At 42.9% G+C, this 20,111-nt stretch overlaps 2 protein-coding genes across 2 annotated transcripts; one reads left to right on the forward strand and one right to left on the reverse strand.

Moving 5' to 3' along the window:
* The first annotated feature begins 6,931 nt into the window (after positions 1 to 6,931).
* On the forward strand, positions 6,932 to 13,728 carry phyhd1 (phytanoyl-CoA dioxygenase domain containing 1). Its single transcript, XM_071351179.1, has 11 exons — positions 6,932 to 7,085; positions 7,523 to 7,681; positions 9,365 to 9,440; positions 9,557 to 9,604; positions 9,738 to 9,793; positions 10,020 to 10,082; positions 10,179 to 10,200; positions 10,327 to 10,455; positions 10,660 to 10,776; positions 11,206 to 11,332; positions 13,573 to 13,728. Exons 1-11 carry the CDS (start codon positions 7,053 to 7,055, stop codon positions 13,619 to 13,621), a joined length of 879 nt encoding a protein of 292 aa, XP_071207280.1. The 5' UTR covers positions 6,932 to 7,052; the 3' UTR covers positions 13,622 to 13,728.
* A 1,100-nt stretch (positions 13,729 to 14,828) lies between these two features.
* dolk (dolichol kinase) lies at positions 14,829 to 20,076 on the reverse strand. Its single transcript, XM_071351811.1, has 2 exons — positions 19,957 to 20,076; positions 14,829 to 19,121 (listed from the first exon to the last, which is right to left on the reverse strand). The coding sequence occupies exon 2, from the start codon at positions 18,959 to 18,961 to the stop codon at positions 17,390 to 17,392; it is 1,572 nt and encodes a 523-aa protein (XP_071207912.1). The 5' UTR covers positions 18,962 to 19,121; positions 19,957 to 20,076; the 3' UTR covers positions 14,829 to 17,389.
* Between the last annotated feature and the right edge of the window lie 35 nt (positions 20,077 to 20,111).

Raw genomic sequence — 20,111 nt, forward strand, 5'->3', positions numbered from 1 at the left:
AAATTCCATGACCATCAAATCCCTAGTCACAGGGTCACAAGATGTTCATTAACAGACTAACCAGATGGAGACCTCTCCTCGCCAACTTTGTCGTTCTTTTCCCCCTTTTTGTTAATGAAACGATGTGCAAAGTCGATCCTTGTCGAATGCTGATTAGGAGAGGATGAGAGACAGAAATGAAATGCTTGTGAGATTGAGGATTTTATTTTGTTGTTGTACGGTGTCATCTCAGTATGGATCAGGGGTGTCAAACTCATTTTGCTCTGGGGGCTGCATTTGGTCTTTAAGGTCAATCCTCCCGGACTGTCTAGCTTTAATTTCAGTGATTAATAGCGAGTTGGACACAGTTAAACTGTATGAATGTAAATCCATTATCATTTCTACACCGTTGCCATTTGGTTTTAGTCATTTTAAACTATATTGAGTATGTTTCCCCACCAAAAGGAAAACAATATTTATATATATTTTTTCTCAAACAACTGGCAGGCAGTTTGTTTTGACACTTCTGGTATAGACAGTGGCCACAGAAGGACAACATAAAAGAGTTGGTGTGGGAGTGGAATGTTCATGTAGCCTACAAAGCAATATATGTGTGTGCTCTGTTTTCCATCTTCACTTGGAAGTATACAGTCTAGAGGTCGACCGATTATGATTTTTCAACGCGTATACCAATACCGATTTATTGGAGGACCCAAAAAAGCCGATACCGATTAATCGGCCGATATAAAAAATAAATAATAATACATTTTAAAAAATGGAAATGTATTTGTAATAATAACAATTACTACAACTACTGAATGAACACTTATTTTAACTTAATATAATACATCAATAAAATCAATTTAGCCTCAAATAAATAATGAAACATGTTCAATTTGGTTTAAATAATGCAAAAACAAAGTGTTGGAGAAGAAAGTAAAAGTTCCTTGCTCAGAACATGAGAACATATGAAAGCTGGTGGTTCCTTTTAACATGAGTCTCTTCAATATTCCCAGGTAAGAAGTTTTAGGTTGTCGGAATTATAGGACTATTTCTCTCTATACCATTTGTATTTCATATACCTTTGACTATTGGATATTCTTATAGGCACTTTAGTATTGCCAGTGTAACAGTATAGCTTCCGTCCCTCTCATCGACAACAGCCACCCTCGAAGCATCGTTACCCATCACTCCACAAAAGCCGCGGCCCTTGCAGAGCAAGGGAACAACTACTCCAAGTCTCAGAGCGAGTGACGTCACCAATTTGAAATGCTATTAGCGCGCACCCCGCTAACTAGCTAGCCATTTCACATCGGTTACACCAGCCTAATCTCGGGAGTTGATAGGCTTGAAGTCATAAACAGCTCAATGCTTGAAGCATTGCGAAGAGCTGCTGGCAAAATGCACGAAAGTGCTGTTTGAATGAATGCTTACGAGCCTGCTGCTGCCTACCATCGCTCAGACTGCTATATCAAATCATAGACTTAATTATAACATAATAACACACAGAAATACGAGCCTTTGTTCATTAATATGGTCAAATCCGGAAACGATCATTTCGAAAACAAAACGTTTATTCTTTCAGTGAAATACAAAACCGTTCCGTATTTTATCTAACGGGTGGCATCCCTAAGTCTAAATATTGCTGTTACATTGTACAACCTTCTATGTTATGTCATAATTATGTACAATTCTGGCAAATTAATTACGGTCTTTGTTAGGAATAAATGGACTTCACACAGTTCAACGAGCCAGGCGGCCCAAACTGCTGCATATACCCTGACTGCTTGCACGGAACACAAAAGAAGTGACACAATTTCCCTAATTATAAGAAATTCATGTTAGCAGGCAATGTTAACTAAATATGCAGGTTTAAAAATATATACTTGTGTATTGATTTTTAAAGAAAGGCATTGATATTTATGGTTAGGTTTGGTGCAACGACAGTGCTAAATCATCACCTGTTTGGCAAAGTAGGCTGTGATTCGATGAGAAATTAACAGGCACCGCATCGATTATATGCAACGCAGGACACGCTAGATAAACTAGTAATATCATCAACCATGTGTAGTTAACTAGTGATTATGTGAAGATTGATTTGTTTTTTATAAGTTTAATGCTAGCTAGCAACTTACCTTGGCTTCTTGCTGCCCTCGCGTAACAGGTAGTCAGCCTGCCACGCAGGCTCCTCGTGGAGTGCAATGTAATGCAGGTGGTTAGAGCGTTGGACTAGTAACCGGAAGGTTGCAAAAACGAATCCCCGAGCTGACAAGGTAAAAATCTGTCGTTCTGCCCCTGAACAAGGCAGTTAACCCACCGTTCCTAGGCCGTCATTGAAAATAAGAATGTGTTAACTGACTTGCCTAGTTAAATAAAGGTGTAAAAAAAATACCGATTTCCAATTTGTTATGAAAACTTGAAATCGGCCCTAATTAATCGGCCATACCGATTAATCGATCGACCTCTAATACAGTCCACGAGTCTGTTTATCCAAACGCCAGTGAGAGGACGCAGGATCTGACTGGTTAATGAAACACTATGGCCGATGCAACCAAAGCAGGGCCCTGTTTTATTATGCACCAAATAGTGGGAAATGGACTGAAACTACCTGGACTTGTCCAAAAATAACACAAATTTTAGTTTTCTGCAAAACATTTATAAATGTTTGTTACCGTGTGCCCTAAAGAAAACAACCCAGATATTTGCACTCCAAAACAGTGACCGTGGATACATCATTGGCTTATACAGAACACATTTGTGCGGTATATTCTGCATGAATATCGAAGAGATACTTTTTTATTGAATGGACTTGGAGTAGAGAACATTAGAGGTCAATTGCCACCAAAGGTGATTCCTTTAAGACCAGCCAGGCAACTCTTGTTACTAATATGGCCTTCCCTTTCTGGTACTGTAATGTATGTCCCACGCTGTGTCATTACAACCATCATGTTCATGATTTTGCTAAATATGCAGACAAATGTATAGCTTATAATGTTGTACATTTATGTTTCAAGACTTTACATGGTATTATTATTCTTACCAGCTGTTCCAAGTTATTTTAAAAGGAGAGGGAAGCTTCACTTTGGAGGAAAGTGAGATTAATTCATATTTGTTGACAATTTTTTAAATGTAATAACTACATACATAACTGCCCTTTTTGCAAGGTTACCAATGGGTGTTTTGAGTCCTGCTCCGTTCTGAAAAGGCCTCAGTCTTGCATTTGTTAGTAAAGGCTAGAGCCCAGCTCTAAAAGGCTGGAGCAACGCTCACAGAGTAAGAGTGCATCAGAGAAGAACACACAATCCCAGAGCAGAGGCTCGCTGGTCGAGACTTGGGTGGTTGAATACAGACCTACTTTAATGTTGAAGTATTATTCTCTGACATGTTCCAAACTTTTCGAAACATTTGAAAACAACTGCAAACAGCTACACCACAGGTCATTCCTTAAACGGGCTGTTATGATTGATGTGGTTGAGCTATCTTAACAAACTGTTTTGAGAGTACCATAGGACTATCTCAGGGCTTCACTGGAGAGCTCATTGATTCACAGCGGCACAGGTTTGAAGGGGTAAATATGGTAACAGTTAGCGCTGACTGAATCGGAGAAGAAAATTGAGATTCTGATAATAGAACAGGATAATATATTTAAGAATATATTGTTGTATATAATTACTGTCATTCTTTAAAAGCCATATAGCGTCATAAAGAATCCCCCTCTTTGTGTAAGCCTCTTTCTGTTCAGCTGAGGTAGTGGTTACATGCTATTCTTCTGTATCACGTCTAACTCTATAAATGTATTGTTTTTACACTGAACTATTTGTATCTAACCAGATCTAATGCTCCAGCTTTTTATCCTTTTCCATAGCCCTCCCCAACAAATTAAAAATCTGTTTTTATCCTGACCTGTACTTGTACTGACCTTCAACACAGTGGGAACACTCACTTCCCTTAATCACAAGATTAGGCATTCCCCCCTAAAAAGCACAGAGAGATTTCAAACTTCTATTTCACAACCCCCCTCCCCCTCCAGTATGTCGCCATGGAGGAAACAGGTGGAGGGTGAGGTCAGCAAAGTGTTTACAGAGCAGTGGAACTAGGAAGTGTGGTAACATTTTATTTGGATAGTCCATCTGTATATGTTCTACAGACTAAGTTACATTTCAGCTAACTATCTGCTAGCCCTAACCAATTACATTATATTTTAGTCATTTAGCAGAGGCTCTTATCCAGATCTACATACAGGCGCAAATAGGGTTAAGTGCCTTACTCAAGGGCACATCAACAGATTTCTCACCTAGTCTGCTTGGGGATTCAAACCAGCGACTGGCCCAACGCTCTTAACTGCTAGGCTACCTGCCGCCCTAACCTTAACCCTTAACTTAGACCTAACCCTTAATATATCCCTAACTGTAACCTTCGCAAGCAGTTGCTTATCAACAAAGTGTGACCGGAAGTGTGTGTGACCCACAGAAAATGCTTCCCCCGATCACGTCACTGTAGGAACGGTTTCTGTTCGGCTCAAGGTACATGTTGCATGGTCTAGGGTCAGATTGCAGTACCCTCATGAGCTTAGTCATTAGGGAGATTAAATAAGATCTGATCCTGTATCAGTGGTTGGAGACAACCTCTACTGTACATCCCCCCCCCCCCCCATCTGTATAGGACTGTGCCAGTATGTTCGGTACTGTAGGTAGTCATGCCATGGTCACAACAGTTGACCGCAAAGGTAGCAGGTAGCCAAGCGGTTAGATCTGGAGGCAAAAGAAACACACACCTATTTAGGCGAGGTGCTGGCCAGCGGAGTGGAACACTTAAATAAAGGCGAGGAGCTCGGATGCAAAAATAGCTTGTCTGTCGAAACGTTGGACATAAATGTCTTCATCAGGGTATAATGTAACATCTGTATAGGATCTATATAGGACTGTGCCAGTATGTTAGGTACTGTAGGTAGTCATGCCATGGTCACAACAGTTGAACGCAAGGGTAGCAGGTAGCCAAGCGGTTTGAGCATTGGGCCAGTAACTGGAAGGTCACTGGTTTGAAGTCCTGAGCCGACAAGGTGAAAAATCTGTCTGTGCCCTTGAGCAAGGCACTTAACCCTAAAGTGCTACAGAGGCACCATATTACTATGGCTGACCCTGTAAAACAACACCTTTCACTGCACACATCCTATTTTTATTTTATCATCCCATCACTTTTATCTCCCATCAGCAATGTGACTGTTGTGAATGTTATTTTACATGTATGCATCCCAACATTCCTTTATTTAATGTGTTTTTTCAGAGTTACTGAATGCTTGTTTTCATAAGCAACATTCAAGTTCTCAGACTGGTCAGAAATGGTGTTCAGTGCTCGAGCTATGCAACGCTCGCCTTATTTCAACAGTCCTGTGCATCCAGTGTGGGTGGAGCGCCCTCCTGCGGGAGGTCTGAGTAATAGAGGAAAGTGTTCACTGTCATTTTCTAAAATTTTTTGTAATGTAAAAAATAATGCTGTACGGTTGTGTGTATTACCATCAAAATATTAGAATTTTCTGACTCTTAATGGCCAGTCATTTAACCACATTGTGTATCATTTGGGTAGCATACCAAAACATAGTCTAAGCAGCATTGATGCTTCTCATGATTATGTATTTTACCTGTTTTGGGGAATAGTTTCTAGGTTAACTCTTATTGCATATGCATAAATAGGCAAACGACCTACTTTTTAATAGGGGGTTCATGATACTACACGATATGGTTCATGATAGAGTTCAAAAGTTGGTCTAAAAAACACAGCCTATGGAAACAGTTCAGGGAGTCTGAGATAAAGGCTTCTTATTACATATTGTACTTGGCTTAGTTGATAATAACATAGCCAAGTTATCACCTAACTAATGCCATCTTTATTCATTGTGTATTCATTCATCGTGTTATTTTTCCCTCTGCGATGTTATGAAGGGTCGTAAGTAAGCATTTCACTGTTAGTCTACACCTGTTTACGAAGCATGTGACAAATACAATTTAGTTTTGTGATATCTCCGTAGCATTAACAAATGACACGGACATGGCATGCTCTCTCAATATTGGGTAGGGCTACGGAAATGCACATTGTCTGTAAAAAAAATGGTTTTTATTTCTTATAAGCCATACTTTGGGTGGTCAACAGGACAATGATACATATTTCTGTCAGCCAACTGAATGAGATCAGTTGGTACAAGCCTGTATCTTTTTCTTTCTTTGATGTTTTGCTGGCTGGCATTGTAAGGGCCCTGATGTGTGCTGGCTTTAGTTCCTGTCAGGTTTTGGTTCCTTTCCATCTGCTTGGACAGTCTGGTCAACATCTCAACCCACACATTTTATGTCATGTTCATATACTGTATGCCACCCACATTGGGCGGCACTATAATGTTGCTCTTGTTTCATTTAAGTGTAAAAACATAACATGGACCTGTCAAAAGTTAATGGGCAAATGACAATCTGTATCTCTTCTACATCAGTGTTGCCCATGTAATGATAGGTTTTCACGTCGTTGCCAAAATGAGGGAACACTGGCTTTCTTAGTGGAGAAATGATGAATGCCCCAGACTCTTGTAACAATGGAATATTTGAGCCTTGACAACACCACAACAGTTGTTTTACCGTGCCTATTTTTTTTTTTACCATTCTGATATAAATGATAAAGTAAAACACTTATCACTGTCTCCATGTATTCATTTCCATTAATGACTTGCCTACTGATATCGATCCCCAATTCAAAACAATTGTCAATGGAGAATCTCCATTCAAAGTACCCTTTTAGTCCAGAACTATAGGCCTAATCTGGGAAACCAGCCTTTAAAATCTCAGCAACAGCCAATGTACAACAGTCTTAAAGAATGCCCACTATCCAGTTCAAGCGTTTGGAGGGGTTGGCGTTTGGGGATGAATTGCAGATACAGGTAGGCGTAGGTCCTGAGCAGCAGCATCGAAATGGTTAAAAATCCTGTTACATTTTAATCGAGTTAGACGTCTACATCACGTGGTACTTCTAAGCAGTTTAGACCAGGAGAACCCGGTTAAATTGGATACGGAGCTTAATTTGGAGTTTTCAGCATGGACTTTCTAACAGATCAAGATGCGAAAAAGGTCAGCCTAAAATGTAGACCTAAGCGTATATATTTATAATTATTTTGTATTGTATTTACTGTCAAGCCTGCGTAGTAATGGCTCTCATAGCGATGGCTGTCGTCACTTATATAATTTCAGTAAATCCGTTACTTATCCTGTAGGCTGCACAGATATGAGAAGCATTTAATTTATAGGCTACATTTTTGTCCATACAGTGAAAATGCAACTTGCATGCCCGTGATTCAAGTGATTTACTACGTAGCAGATGCGGCCTACTCACTGAATTCATTGTAGACCATCAGCGACCCTTACATAACTTCAGCTGCTGCAAAGACCTCGGCTACAATTCTAATTAAAAAACGAAACTAACTTGTGAAAATCCAAATAATGTATTTCTATAGGACTCTAGTGTGCATATACTGTGGCGGTGAATACTTTCTGGACCTTTTCAACAGTACCAGGAGGACGGGTACCTGATCCTGGATGGGCTCCTCAGCCCGGCGGAGTGTGATGAGCTCCGGCTGAGGATGGGAGAGATCGTGGACCGGATGGACGTTCCAGAACATTGTCGGATCCAGTTCTCCACCAATCACGACGAGCAGTTGAAAACACAGGTTAACATCCCACTGGGCAAAACTGGTTGATTCAACGTTACTTCCACGTTATTTCAAGAAAAAAATTAAATGTGTTGACATTGAATCAACTTGGAAAACTGATTTCGATTTGCAAAAAGTAATCAACATAAGGGGCATTTTTTCTCACCCAACTGACATCTGTGCCTGGTGGGATTGCACAGGAATTGATTATGTCTGCTGTAGCCTACATTGAGTGAACAGGTTTGCTTTCTACACCATTTGACCCAACCATGTGTCTTCTCCATGTCTAACTATTAACATTATAAAGATGCAGGTAAGGTTCTTTATTCCCTCCTATGCATTTCCTCCCTCTAGAATTGTCTTTATAGTAATTCCTTTGCCAACGCTCATGTGTGACCCTGGCTGTCACCTGTGTTACATTATCGCACTCCACACTGCCCTTCCCCACCTGGATAAAATGAACACCTATGTGAGAATGTGTAACAGTATAACTTTATCCGTTACAAATGCTGTTCATTGACTTCAGCGTTCAACAACACATTTGCCACGCTGATCCTCAACACGGGGCCCCCTCAGGGGTGCGTGCATAGTCCCCTCCTGTACTCCATGTTCACCCACGACTGCATGGCCAAGCACGACTCCAACATCATCATTAAGTTTGCTGACGACACAACAGTGCCTGATCACCGACAACGATGAGACGGCCTATAGGGAGAGATATGTCAGAGATCTGGCAGTGTGGTACCAGGACAACAACCTTTCCCTCAACGTGAGCAAGACAAAGGAGCTGATCGTGGACTACAGGAAAAGGAGGGCCGAATACACATTGGCGGTGCTGCAGTAGAGTGGGTTGAGAGTTTCAAGTTCCTTGGTGTCCACATCACCAAGAAACTATCATGATCCAAACACACCAAGACAGTTGTGAAGAGGGCACGACAACACATTTTCCCCCTCAGGAGACTGAAAAGATTTGGCATGGGTCCCCAGATCCTCAAAAGGTTCTACAGCTGCACCATCGAGCATCCTGATTGGTTGCATCACCGCCTGGTATACCAACTGCTCGGCAGCCGACCGACCGTCAGGCACTACAGAGGGTAGTGCGTACGGCCCAGTACATCATTGGGGCCATGCTTCCTGCCATCCAGGACCTATATACTAGGCGGTGTCAGAGGAAAGGCCAAAAAAATGTCAAAGACTCCAGTCACCCTAGTCATAGACTGTTCTCTCTGCTACCGCACGGCAAGTGATACCGGAGCGCCAAGTCTAGGTCCAAAAGGCTCCTTCACAGTTTCTACCCCCAAGCCATAAGACTGCTGAACAATTAATCAAAAGGCCACCTGGACTGTTTACATTGACACCCTCCCCCTTTGTTTTTACACTGCTGCTACTCGCTGTTTTATCTATGCATAGGCACTTTACCCCTACCTACATGTACAAATGACCTCGACTAACCTGTACCCCCGCACATTGACTCGGTACCCCCTGTATATAGCCTCGTTATTTTGTTACTTTTTATTTCATTGTTTACTTTAGTTTATTTTGTAAATATTATTTAGTAAATCTTGAACTGCATTGTTGGTTAAAGGCTTGTAAGTAAGCATTTCACGGTAAGGTGAAGGTAAGGTAAACCTGTTGTATTCGCCACAAAAAAAATGTGATTTGATCTTACAGCTGGAATACCTTATCCTTATCTATCTGCAGGGAAACGCTGACTACTTCATCACCAGTGGAGATAAGATCCGCTTCTTCTTTGAGAAAGGAGTTTTTGATGATAAAGGTGAGGCCTTATTATGAGTCAAGGTTAATCTCTCAACTCACTGAAATGTGATGCAATATAGAATGTGTTGGATTTATTTGACATTGATTGACAGCTAAGTGTCACTTGCTTTATAGGAGATTTCACCGTGCCAAAAGAACAATCTCTCAACAAAATTGGACATGGTGAGTTTCAAATCTTTGAATAGATGTTGTGCTTATCTTTCAAAAGTTTTGATAACATTTTTTGCCAAGACTATCAGATAGATCTAGTATCCAGTAATCTACAGTATTGATGATCCTATTTCATCTCCAATAGCACTCCATGCCTATGAGCCTTTATACAAAACTGCCACTCATTCACCCAAGATTCAGGTGAGAATTCCTTAAGCAGCTAGTCAGTAAAGGACACAACAGAAACTGTTACAGTCAGACTAACACTGAATAATACAGACTTATCTCTTATCTGTATTTTTTTTAAACTGGACTGTCGGTTAGGGGCTCGTAAGTAAGCATTTCACTGTAAGGTCTACATCTGTTGTATTCGGCGCATGTGACTTATAAAATTTGATTTGATTTGACTGCTCTGTTTGTCTCCCAGGGTATAGCCAAGAAGCTTGGTCTGAAGAGTCCTGTGATTTTGCAAAGCATGTACATTTTCAAGGTAGAGTGCACACCAGCTTTTTACCTTTCACTAGTCTGACTTTCTCTTTAGAAAGTGTGGTAACTGGTTCTGACATTACTCCGTTGTGTTTTTCAGCAACCAGGGATCGGTGGAGAAGGTAAGAATCGTGGAGGAGAAGAAAAGAAAAGAACTGTTTACGAATACTGTAGAGTTTCTGTGTCTGTGATTTTGTGTGTGTGTGTATTTTGAACCCCATATGGCACTTTGCCTGCCTGTTTGTCAGTGATGCCCCACCAAGATGCTACATTCCTCCACACGGAGCCCCTGGGCAGGGTGATGGGCGTGTGGATCGCCCTGGAGGATGCCACCCTGGACAATGGCTGCTTGTGGTTCATCCCCGGCTCACACAACAGTAAGGCACTAATGATTCATTAGTCATTGGTGCCAAGACCCGGGACTGGTTATTTATCTCAGCTCCTCCTTTGAGATTTCAAAACAAGTTCAAGTAAATTGAGAACCACTGCCTTCATCAGTCTCAACCAGGTTTTGAATAACAGGGGTGCCCCCCTAAGGAGTTAGCATGTAATTCAAACCATGATCTCCCCCTTCCCTCTAGATGGTATCACCCGACGTATGGTTCGGACCCCTGAAGGCACCTATCCCCTGACAGACTTTGTTGGGAGAGAGGCAACCTATAACGATAAGCTGTTCATACCTGCACCTGTCAAAAAAGGTATGTTGCTCATTTCTACTGCTGACTGTCAACTGGCCTGTAATGGTGGGTCACATAATATTTACATAAAATAAACCAAAGTGTGCCCCGCTCTTGACATCAGGGACACTGACCTCAAAAGGGTTGGTTAATAACTGCAAAACAGACCTCAGTTTGTAGTGTCTGCACTGTTGTCTTTTCCACTGTGTTAGAGGGAGCAGGGTGGAGTGGGGGTCAAAGGGTACTGAGTGGTACAGACTGAAGCACACAGCCAGTTAACACTTCATTGACCTTTGAGTCTTTAGTAACCGTTAAAGCTGAGTTACAATCAGAAAGTATCAACATGCACAGTTGACTTGAAAACTGGTCTGTCAGGTTCATGACTGTTCCGTAGAGAAACATTGATAGCAGGTTAGTAAGTAACTGTCTATCTATTTTGTCTCTGCTCAGGTGGGGTGGTGTTGATTGATGGAGAAGTTGTCCATAAAAGTGAGCAGAACGTGTCAGAAAAATCGCGACATGTCTACACTTTCCACATCATGGAGTCTCAGAAGACAAAATGGAGCCCTGAGAACTGGTGAGTGTATGACAATGTTCTCTTCCTATGAAGTCAAATACACATAATCCAGGAAAATATGTAATAGAGTATGTCCTGCATAGTCAATGCTCAATTATGAACTGGGTGGTTCGAACCCTGAATTTCTTATTGGCTGACAGCCGTGGTATATCAGCCCATATACAGTGCATTCGGAAAGTATTCAGACCACTTGACTTTTTCCACATTTTGCTACGTTACAGCCTTATTCTAAAATTGATTAAATCGTTTTTTCCCCCTCATCAATTTACACACACTACCACATAATGATACATCAAAAACAAGTTTTTGCAAGTGTATTAAAAATAAACTTAAATATTACATTTACATAAGTATTCAGACCCTTTACTCAGTACTTTGTTGAAGCACCTTTGACAGCGATTACAGCCTCGAGTCTTCTTGGGTAAGATGCTACAAGCTTGGTACACCAGTATTTGGGGAGTTTCTCGCATTCTTCTCTGCAGATCCTCTCAAGCTCTGTCAGGTTGGATGGGTAGTGTCGCTGCACAGCTATTTTCAGGTCTCTCCAGATATGTTCGATCAGGTTCAAGTCCGGGCTCTGGATGGGCCACTCAAGGACATTCAGAGACTTGTCCCGAAGCCACTCTTGCGTTGTCTGGGCTGTGTGCTTTGGGCTGTTGTCCTGTTGGAAGGTGAACCATCGCCCCAGTCTGAGGTCCTGAGTGCTCTGGAGCAGGTTTTCATCAAGGATCTCTCTGTACTTTGTTCGAGTCATCTTTCCCTTGATCCTGAGTCTCCCAGTCCCTGCCGCTGAAAAACATCCCCACAGCATGATGCTGCCACCACCGTGCTTCACCTTAGGGATGGTGCCAGGTTTCTTCCAGACGTGATGCTTGGCATTCAGGCCAAATAGTTCAATCTTGGTTTCATCAGACCAGATAATCTTGTTTCTAATGGTCTGAGAGTCCTTTAGGTGCCTTTTGGCAATCTCCAAGCAGGCTGTCAAGTGCCTTTTACTGTGGAGTGGCTTACGTCTGACCACTCTACCATAAAGGCCTGATTGGTGGAGTGCTGCAGAGATGTTGTCCTTCTGGAAGGTTCTCCCATCTCCACAGAGGAACTCTGGAGCTCTGTCAGAGTGACCATCGGGTTCTTGGACACCTCCCTGACCAAGGCCATTTCTCCCGATTGCTCAGTTTGACCAGGTGGCCAGCTCTAGGAAGAGTCTTGGTGGTTCCAAACTTCTTCCATTGAATAATAATGGAGGCCACTGTGTTCTTGGGGACCTTCAATGCTGCAGACATTTTTTGGTCCCCTTCCCCAGATCTGTGCCTCGACACAATCCTGTCTCGGAGCTCTACTGACAATTCCTTCGACCTCATGGCTTGGTTTTTGCTCTGACACTCCCTGTCAACTGTGGGACCTTATATAGACAGGTGTGTGCCTTTCCAAATCATGTCCAATCAATTGAATTTACCACATGTGGACTCCAATCAAGTTGTAGAAACATCTCAAGGATGATATATACATATATATTCCATTTTAGAATAAGGCTGTAATGTGGAAAAAGTGAAGGGGTCTGAATACTTTCCAAATGCACTGTATACCACGGGTAGGACAAAGCATTTATTTTTACTGCTCTAATTACGTTGGTAACCAGTTTATAATAGCAATAAGGCACCTCGGGGGTTTGTGGTATATGGCCAATATGGCCAGGCACTCCGCGTTGCATCGTACATAAGAACAGCCCTTAGCCGGGGTATATTGGCCATAGACCACACCCCCTCGGGCCTTATTGCTTAATTATAAACTGGGTGGTTTGAGCCCTGAATTCTGAAGGCTATGGTATATCAGAACATATACCACGGGTAGGACAAAATATTTCGTTTTACTGCTCTAATTACATTGGTAACCAGTTTATAATAGCAATAAGGCTCCTCTGGGGTTTGTGATATGGCCAATATACCACGGCTAAGGGCTGTGTCCAGGCACTCCGCGTTGCGTGTAAGAACAGCCCTTAGCCGTGGTATATTGGCCATATACCACACCACTTCGGACCTTATTGCTTAAATATACACCTTGTTATTGGTTAGTGACAGTGTTCCAAATGGATCTTCGTCAGGTCTTTCACAGAATAGCACACATCTGAGGCATTGGCGTCACGCTGTACACTTCTGATACATTGAAATAAATACAGTAAGCGATTCGGGGGGATATAAGAAGGTGTTGAGATAAAGGTGTTCCTCACTCTTTTTTGACAGGTTACAGCCCACAGAGGAGCTTCCTTTCCCTGCCCTGTACACCAAGTAATCCTGGTTCCCTCTGTCTGCCACTACACTGAATGGATGGACAGAGGCAGACACCTTCACTTGTCCATAGAGAAGATTAAATAAACAAATTATCCCCTCCAGATTAAATGTTTTTGACGTTCTCTTTTCTGGTATTATAAACTTTTCTACTACTTGACAGCATCGTTTTTTCAGCATCACATCGTTTTCTCAGCCTCACTCCTGAAAAAAACTAAAACATTCTTGACTAGGGCCGGGATTCAATCTGATCGCGCATTGCGGATTTTAAAAGGAGATTTACGATCGAGAAGACATGCAGTGTTTACCGTGAATCGAACAACAATGTCTTAAAATATGCAACGCCTATAACCTGCAATCGGATTGATCCTGGCTTAACGCCATGATAAAGTGACCAGCAGAGCCCAGGTTGCCAGTGGTACAGGGTCAGAAAGGGGCTGTTGAAATGTGGTCATGGTTTAGTCAACCTAAATATGGTTACATTTGGACCCAGTGATATAAAGACACCTCTGTTATTTCCCAGGTGTGTGCGCTTCAGGACATTGGTCAGAAGATTTGCAATTAGGCTTCTACAATAAAATGAGTGGGCATCTAGGGTTGTTTACACAGGCAGCCCAATTCAATTTTTTTTCACTAATTGGTCTTTTGACCAATCAGATCAGCTCTGAAAAAAAGCCTATGTGAAAAGATCTGATTGGTCAAAAGACCAATTTGTGCAAAAAAGATTGGGCTGCTTAAACACAGCCGTAGTGGGACACTGTCGTGAGCAATGAATCAACATGGCAATGTTTACACAGACAGACAATTCTAATCTTTTTACCGATCACATCAGATCTTTCAGAGCTGATCTGATTGGTCAAAAGACCAGTTAGTGAAAACAATTATCAGAATTGGGCTGCCTGTGTGTGTGCACGTGCTTCAGGGTATTAGTCAGAAGACATGTAATTAGGCTTTATAAGATGAGTGAACATTTAGTAGTAGCACACTGAAGTGAGCAATGAACCAATGTGTTTGTGTGTAGAACAGTTAATTCAAATCACATGTGTTTTAGCAGTTAATCTCATTCAGATTCCCTTAAGTATCCAACATATCTTCTATCTGATCAGAAACACAGTTTGCCTTATCAAGGTATGTCTTCCTGATAGATCAATGTGAGACATTATGCCCACAAATATACCCTGCTATCTCTGGATGAAAAACAGACAAACATCTAGCATAAAAGGCCTTTAATGATGCAACAATCTGCCATGCAATACAAGTGTTTCCCGTCAAAGGCAAGAACAAGCTCATAAATTATCATTACGGATTATTGGAAAAGGCAACAAACAAAATACTACTTATTTATTACAGATTCATCAAATACTGTCAGTTCCATGCTGAAAAAAACAAGTAAACAAACATTATAAAAAGAGGTCTCTCCAGAATGCACAGTAAACTGGAGGAAGTGGAATTGGAGCCTGGCTGTACCAGACTCAATGTGCACTCTATTGTTTGAGTGCCAATTTCCGTCTAGTTTAACTAGGCTATGGGAACGCAGAGGCTCCTATGGACCACAGGCGGTTGGTGGCACCTTATTTGGGGAGGATGGGCTTCTGGTAATGGCTGGAGCAGATTGGTATCAAATACATGGTCCCCATGTGTTTGATGCCATTACATTCGCTCCATTCCAGACATTATGAGTCATCCTCCCCTCAGCAGCCTCCACTACTATGGACAGTTGTAGTTTGATGTGACATGTCTGACTCAGAGGCATTTACACAGGCAGATCAATTCTGATATTTTGCCCAATTATTGGCAAAAGAGCTGATCTGATTGGTCAAGACTAATTAGTGGAAAAAGATCAGCAGAATTGGGCTGCCTGTCTAAACACAGCCAGATAGCGAAAGATGCATCTACAGATAACTAGTATAGCATCTCAATGTTAGCTGATTTAATTTTTAAAAGGTACATGTAGTTACTTTCATTACACCATAAATACATACCTTCCTGCAGCTTATAAACACTGTCAGGAAATGAATTTAATCATTTCTAAATTTAACAAAACATGAATTCAATATGTTCATGATACATGTGGCCCTGTTATATCATCTCTACAATTTATTTCCAATATACAAATCAGATTTTTTGGGGGGGATGAACGTTAAGGAAATTCATGTATATTTTGGAGAGGGTCCTATCAAAACACCCAGATAAAAGACAAAGGATTCATACAAAACTGAAAAGATACTGTAGGGTAATTTCTGTATACAAGTTACAGTAAAGGATTTCAAAATGTTTAATGTCATGCTAAAGTGTATAAACTGCTGCCATATTGAAGAATCAATCAGTCTACTTCAACACAAACCATGCTGTCAGCTAGAGTATCTACAGTACTAGGTAATGTGTGATACAAAATATACTTCTTTAAGGCATATATGTCCCGCAATCAGTCCGTAATATTGCCACAACAAGAAATGCAAATAGATTATAGTCAGATGAAATTGTAACAACAAAAAATGCTCTGAAAAACAAATTATCAAATTATGTTCTTCAAAAGGCTGTACAAAGGTAGTTTTCCTTTAGCAAAAAAAAGCCCATCACAATTTATTAAAACGTGCCATTTACCAGTGTCTGCCATGACAGCTGATCAGGGCAGGGAAACTTAATTCCGGCTAAAATACATTTTGTCCAATGTACTGAACTCCATCTCCTGTTGTATAATTCAGGAGTTTGGGATTTCAGAGTGTTACAGTGACTCAGGGACATTCATCCTCTGTCCCTCAGGGGAATCCCCCACCTCCCCATCAAGACAGAGCTGGGTCATATTCACTAATAATAATAATAATAATGTGGGTGCTTCTATTTGTCCTATTTCACACATGTACACGTGTGTTAATACGCATGTGTGAATTGGAAATGTATAATTTTTTTGCATATCCCAACTCTGAGACACCTTTGCAGAGTGGGGTCATGGCCAGGGTCAGCAATTATCAACAGTGGTTAGGCACCAAACAGAAGAAGACAGCCTGAAACAAGGCAGGACTACCCCAAACTTGTCCAATGAGGAATGCTCGTTTTCATTTTCTGTTGCCAAACATTTTGCTACGGTGTGCCCTAATGAATACGACCCTGCTCTCAAACAAAATTATTTAACTTCCCTTATCCTCAACCAAGCAACTGAAAAGAAAAAAAAAGAAAAACAGTAGTGTGCATGTTGAACCGACTTGTTGTATTCTAGCTGAACATCACTGATTCTATTGTCATGCTGTTGTCCCACAAAATGAAGAGCAAAATCTAGAGTGTATGTTCCGGCTTCATGTATTTCTCATAATGTTTGCAAGCTCATTCCCTAGCTAGCAGTGCTATCAGATTGTACTTCATCCTTCTTTGTGCCAGCCATATTGATTTTCCCACACATGGTCATGTTAGTGGAGAGATTATCAATGCAACATCAATACAACGGATCATAACTTTTACTCTCACAAAGCAACAAAACAAAAAAATCCTCAGTCATCCAATGAGGATTTCCATACATTCCCTTAGACTTTAAAAGTCAGAAATTACATTGGTTAGCCTATCCAATCTGACCTCTGGTCAAGAGGTGACCGTGTGGGTGTGTTTAAGTGCATCTGCTCAGCCGCTGATCACAGACTGAGAAGACCAACTGATCTACAAATCGCCTTGCATCCTAAACGGATACTCACTATGATTTGCAGATCTGTCAGTCTGCCGCCGCCGACTGCAAGGTAGTCGATCTCAAACATGACCTGTGTGCGGTGCTCCACGGGGGTCATCAGAGCAGCAGCAGGATGAAGAGGTAGAGCGGCAGCAGCAGGTTGTCTATCTGTGAGGTGTAGGCCTCCAGCATGGCTACCATGGTGATGGAGCCCACGATCCATGAGTAGGTGGAGTTCAGATTGATGGTGGGGTCGAATATGAGGAAGATGGCCACGGCGATGATCTGGGCGAATACCGACGTAGCTGTGCCCTCCACTGTCTTCTTGGTGCCCGGCCAGCGGATCTCGCCCATGCTGCTGCCGAACACCGACGCCACTGTGTCCCCCACACCCACCGCCAGCACCCCGGCGTAGGGCACCAGGCCCCCCGCCCCGGGCAGGATGCCTTTGGGGGCACAGGGCCCCGGGAACAGCCAGATAGGCAGGGACATGCCCAGGAGGAGGTAGATGTGGGTGAGGATGAGAGGTCCAGAGTCACGCTCGTCCAGGAACAGGGTGAGTAACTGACGGAGGAGTTGACCCAGCGGGCGGATGCGGAAGTAGCGCACATACTCCAGGAGCAGGAAGGCCCCCAGGCAGCCCACGGACGCCACGTGTAGGAGCTGGCGGTCATACACCAGGCCTGGGACGAAGGTGGCTACTACAATGAGGTGGAAGTACTTTCTGACTATCGTAGAGGCCTGGTGCTTCTTGGAGCCTGACTGGCGCTGGTAGTTCTGGTGCAGCACAACCAGGGTGGCCAGCGTGGCCAGCAGCACCCAGTAGCCCAGCAGGCACAGACGCTTGTCGTTCAGAGTCACAAAGTCCAGAAGCCACATGATGGGGTGGCGGCGGATGAGGAGGGAGAGCCAGGGCATGAGGATCCCCAGGCCCAGCACAGCCGTCATCATATGGAAGAAGAGCGACGACACCCAGGTCTCAGACTCCATGAAGCAGAAGAGCAGGGCAAAAAACACCCCTAGGAGAAGAGATCCTACCACCACCACGGGCAGGAAGTAGTGGACTGGCTCCCCTTTGACCTCAGCCATGTTGAGTGAGCGCTTTATGAGCTGGTTGACGATGAAGCTGATGCCCCCGACGATGAGGAGGGCCTCGCCGGGCGTGAAGCAGCGCGGTAGCAGGTAGAGCACGATCAGACTCAGGTAGACGAATATCAGCAGCACCTCCAGAACCTCAATCACCTCCGACACCGTTAGGGTCTGCTTCACCGTGTACAGGATGGCACTGCTCGCCACGCCCGCGATCACGCATGTGTTGGTGGGCACGGGCCTCGTGATGCCCAGCGCGAGGAGCGACAGGAACAGTGCCAGCATCATGCCTGTCACTGTGACCACCATGGAGAAACGCTCAAAGTAGACGTTCCCCGAGGCGGCGCACTTCTCCCGCAGCGCCACACCCAGCAGGGGCATCACCATGACGGCTGGGACGATGCCGCTGTTGGCTGACAGGCGCCACTGAAAGACGGCGTTGCCATTACGGAGCAGGCGGTCCCACTTGTGCTGCACGTAGAAGGCCTGGATGACCAGGGCCACGCAGCACCAGGAGTGCTGGTTCCACACGGCCATGTGGACACACATCACCACAGAGAAGACCACCGCAGACTCCACCAGTACCGGGTTGGTCTGCATGGTTGCAATCGGGGGAGAAGACAGGGAGGGAGGGCGGTTCACGGCAGAGGACTCCAGCTCGAATACAAATCTCTTATTTAAAAGGTCTGTCAATTCCTTTCTGCGGCACACATCATGGTTAGTTCTTATTTTAGTCCACAATCTTAGGCCTGTCCTGTATCTGTGAAGACAAAGTAGCAAAATGGCTGAAGCAAAATACAGTGAAAAACCATTTAATGAGAATCAAACGTTGAATATATTAAACCATTGTTTTCCCATTACACTCACACTTATTTCAAAAGATCCACACCCCACATCGATTGTTGAAATACCACTGAACCTTGGCCCACTGACTAATGCCGCGTTCAGTCGCCAGTCGAATTAGGAAACTCGGAAATGTCCGACATGCTAACTGGTTAAACACCACACGTGTATAACTACAACCGGAAATTTCCTAGATTCGACTAGTACGTGAACGCGGCATAATGCCCATGACCGATTGCCACACTTAACATTCACTCCCAAATTAACTGTCAGGTAGCTAAAAGTGATCATGGCTAATAATTGCTATGGATGAATTATTTACCAGAAATTGTACTAGACAGTAAAGTCTAGAGATGACAATACAAAAGGGCAAGTCTAGACAAGTAGAAATGCCTTAACTCCAACCTTTTTCTCATACAAGAGGTGGTGAGGGTTGAAATTATTTATACAGTATCTTTAAAACGAACGATTTATGGTAACAAGCGTTAATTCATGATCATTCGAGATATCAAATAGCTTTTTGGCTATATGCATATGAACTGCTACATAACGTGGCCTTGCTACAGATCCCTCTCACTGTAGTGAGAAATGCTTGAATGCAATTTCAGCCGATGCAGCGATCCCGCATCCTAGTTAACGTTAGCAAAAATTTATCTGACAAATGTACTGAGTTGAGTTCTCGTTCAGATAGCCGGTATTCGACCATTAAACGGTTATTTAAAATGAATTGAAAGCATCACAAATAGACTTACCCGGTAAATACTGCACATATCAGGATAAATGAGTGAAGCGATATCCGATCTTTCGACTATTATATTCTGCACAATCAGCTGGCGCCCCTCATACCCGTAGGAGGTGGCCTTATTGACAGCCAAGTCACGTGGTACATGGAAACCTTTATTTATGG

Source organism: Salvelinus alpinus, chromosome 18, assembly GCF_045679555.1.
Source record: "Salvelinus alpinus chromosome 18, SLU_Salpinus.1, whole genome shotgun sequence".
Lineage (NCBI taxonomy): Eukaryota > Metazoa > Chordata > Actinopteri > Salmoniformes > Salmonidae > Salvelinus > Salvelinus alpinus.

Coding starts and splice junctions, on each gene's coding strand:
- dolk (XM_071351811.1), bottom strand. CDS start 18,961: ATGCAGACCAACCCGGTACTGGTGGAGTCTGCGGTGGTCTTCTCTGTG.
- phyhd1 (XM_071351179.1), top strand. CDS start 7,053: ATGGACTTTCTAACAGATCAAGATGCGAAAAAG. Junction 9,794..10,019: donor CTCATTCACCCAAGATTCAG/GTGAGAATTCCT, acceptor TTTGTCTCCCAG/GGTATAGCCAAGAAGCTTGG. Junction 10,777..11,205: donor ACCTGCACCTGTCAAAAAAG/GTATGTTGCTCA, acceptor GTCTCTGCTCAG/GTGGGGTGGTGTTGATTGAT.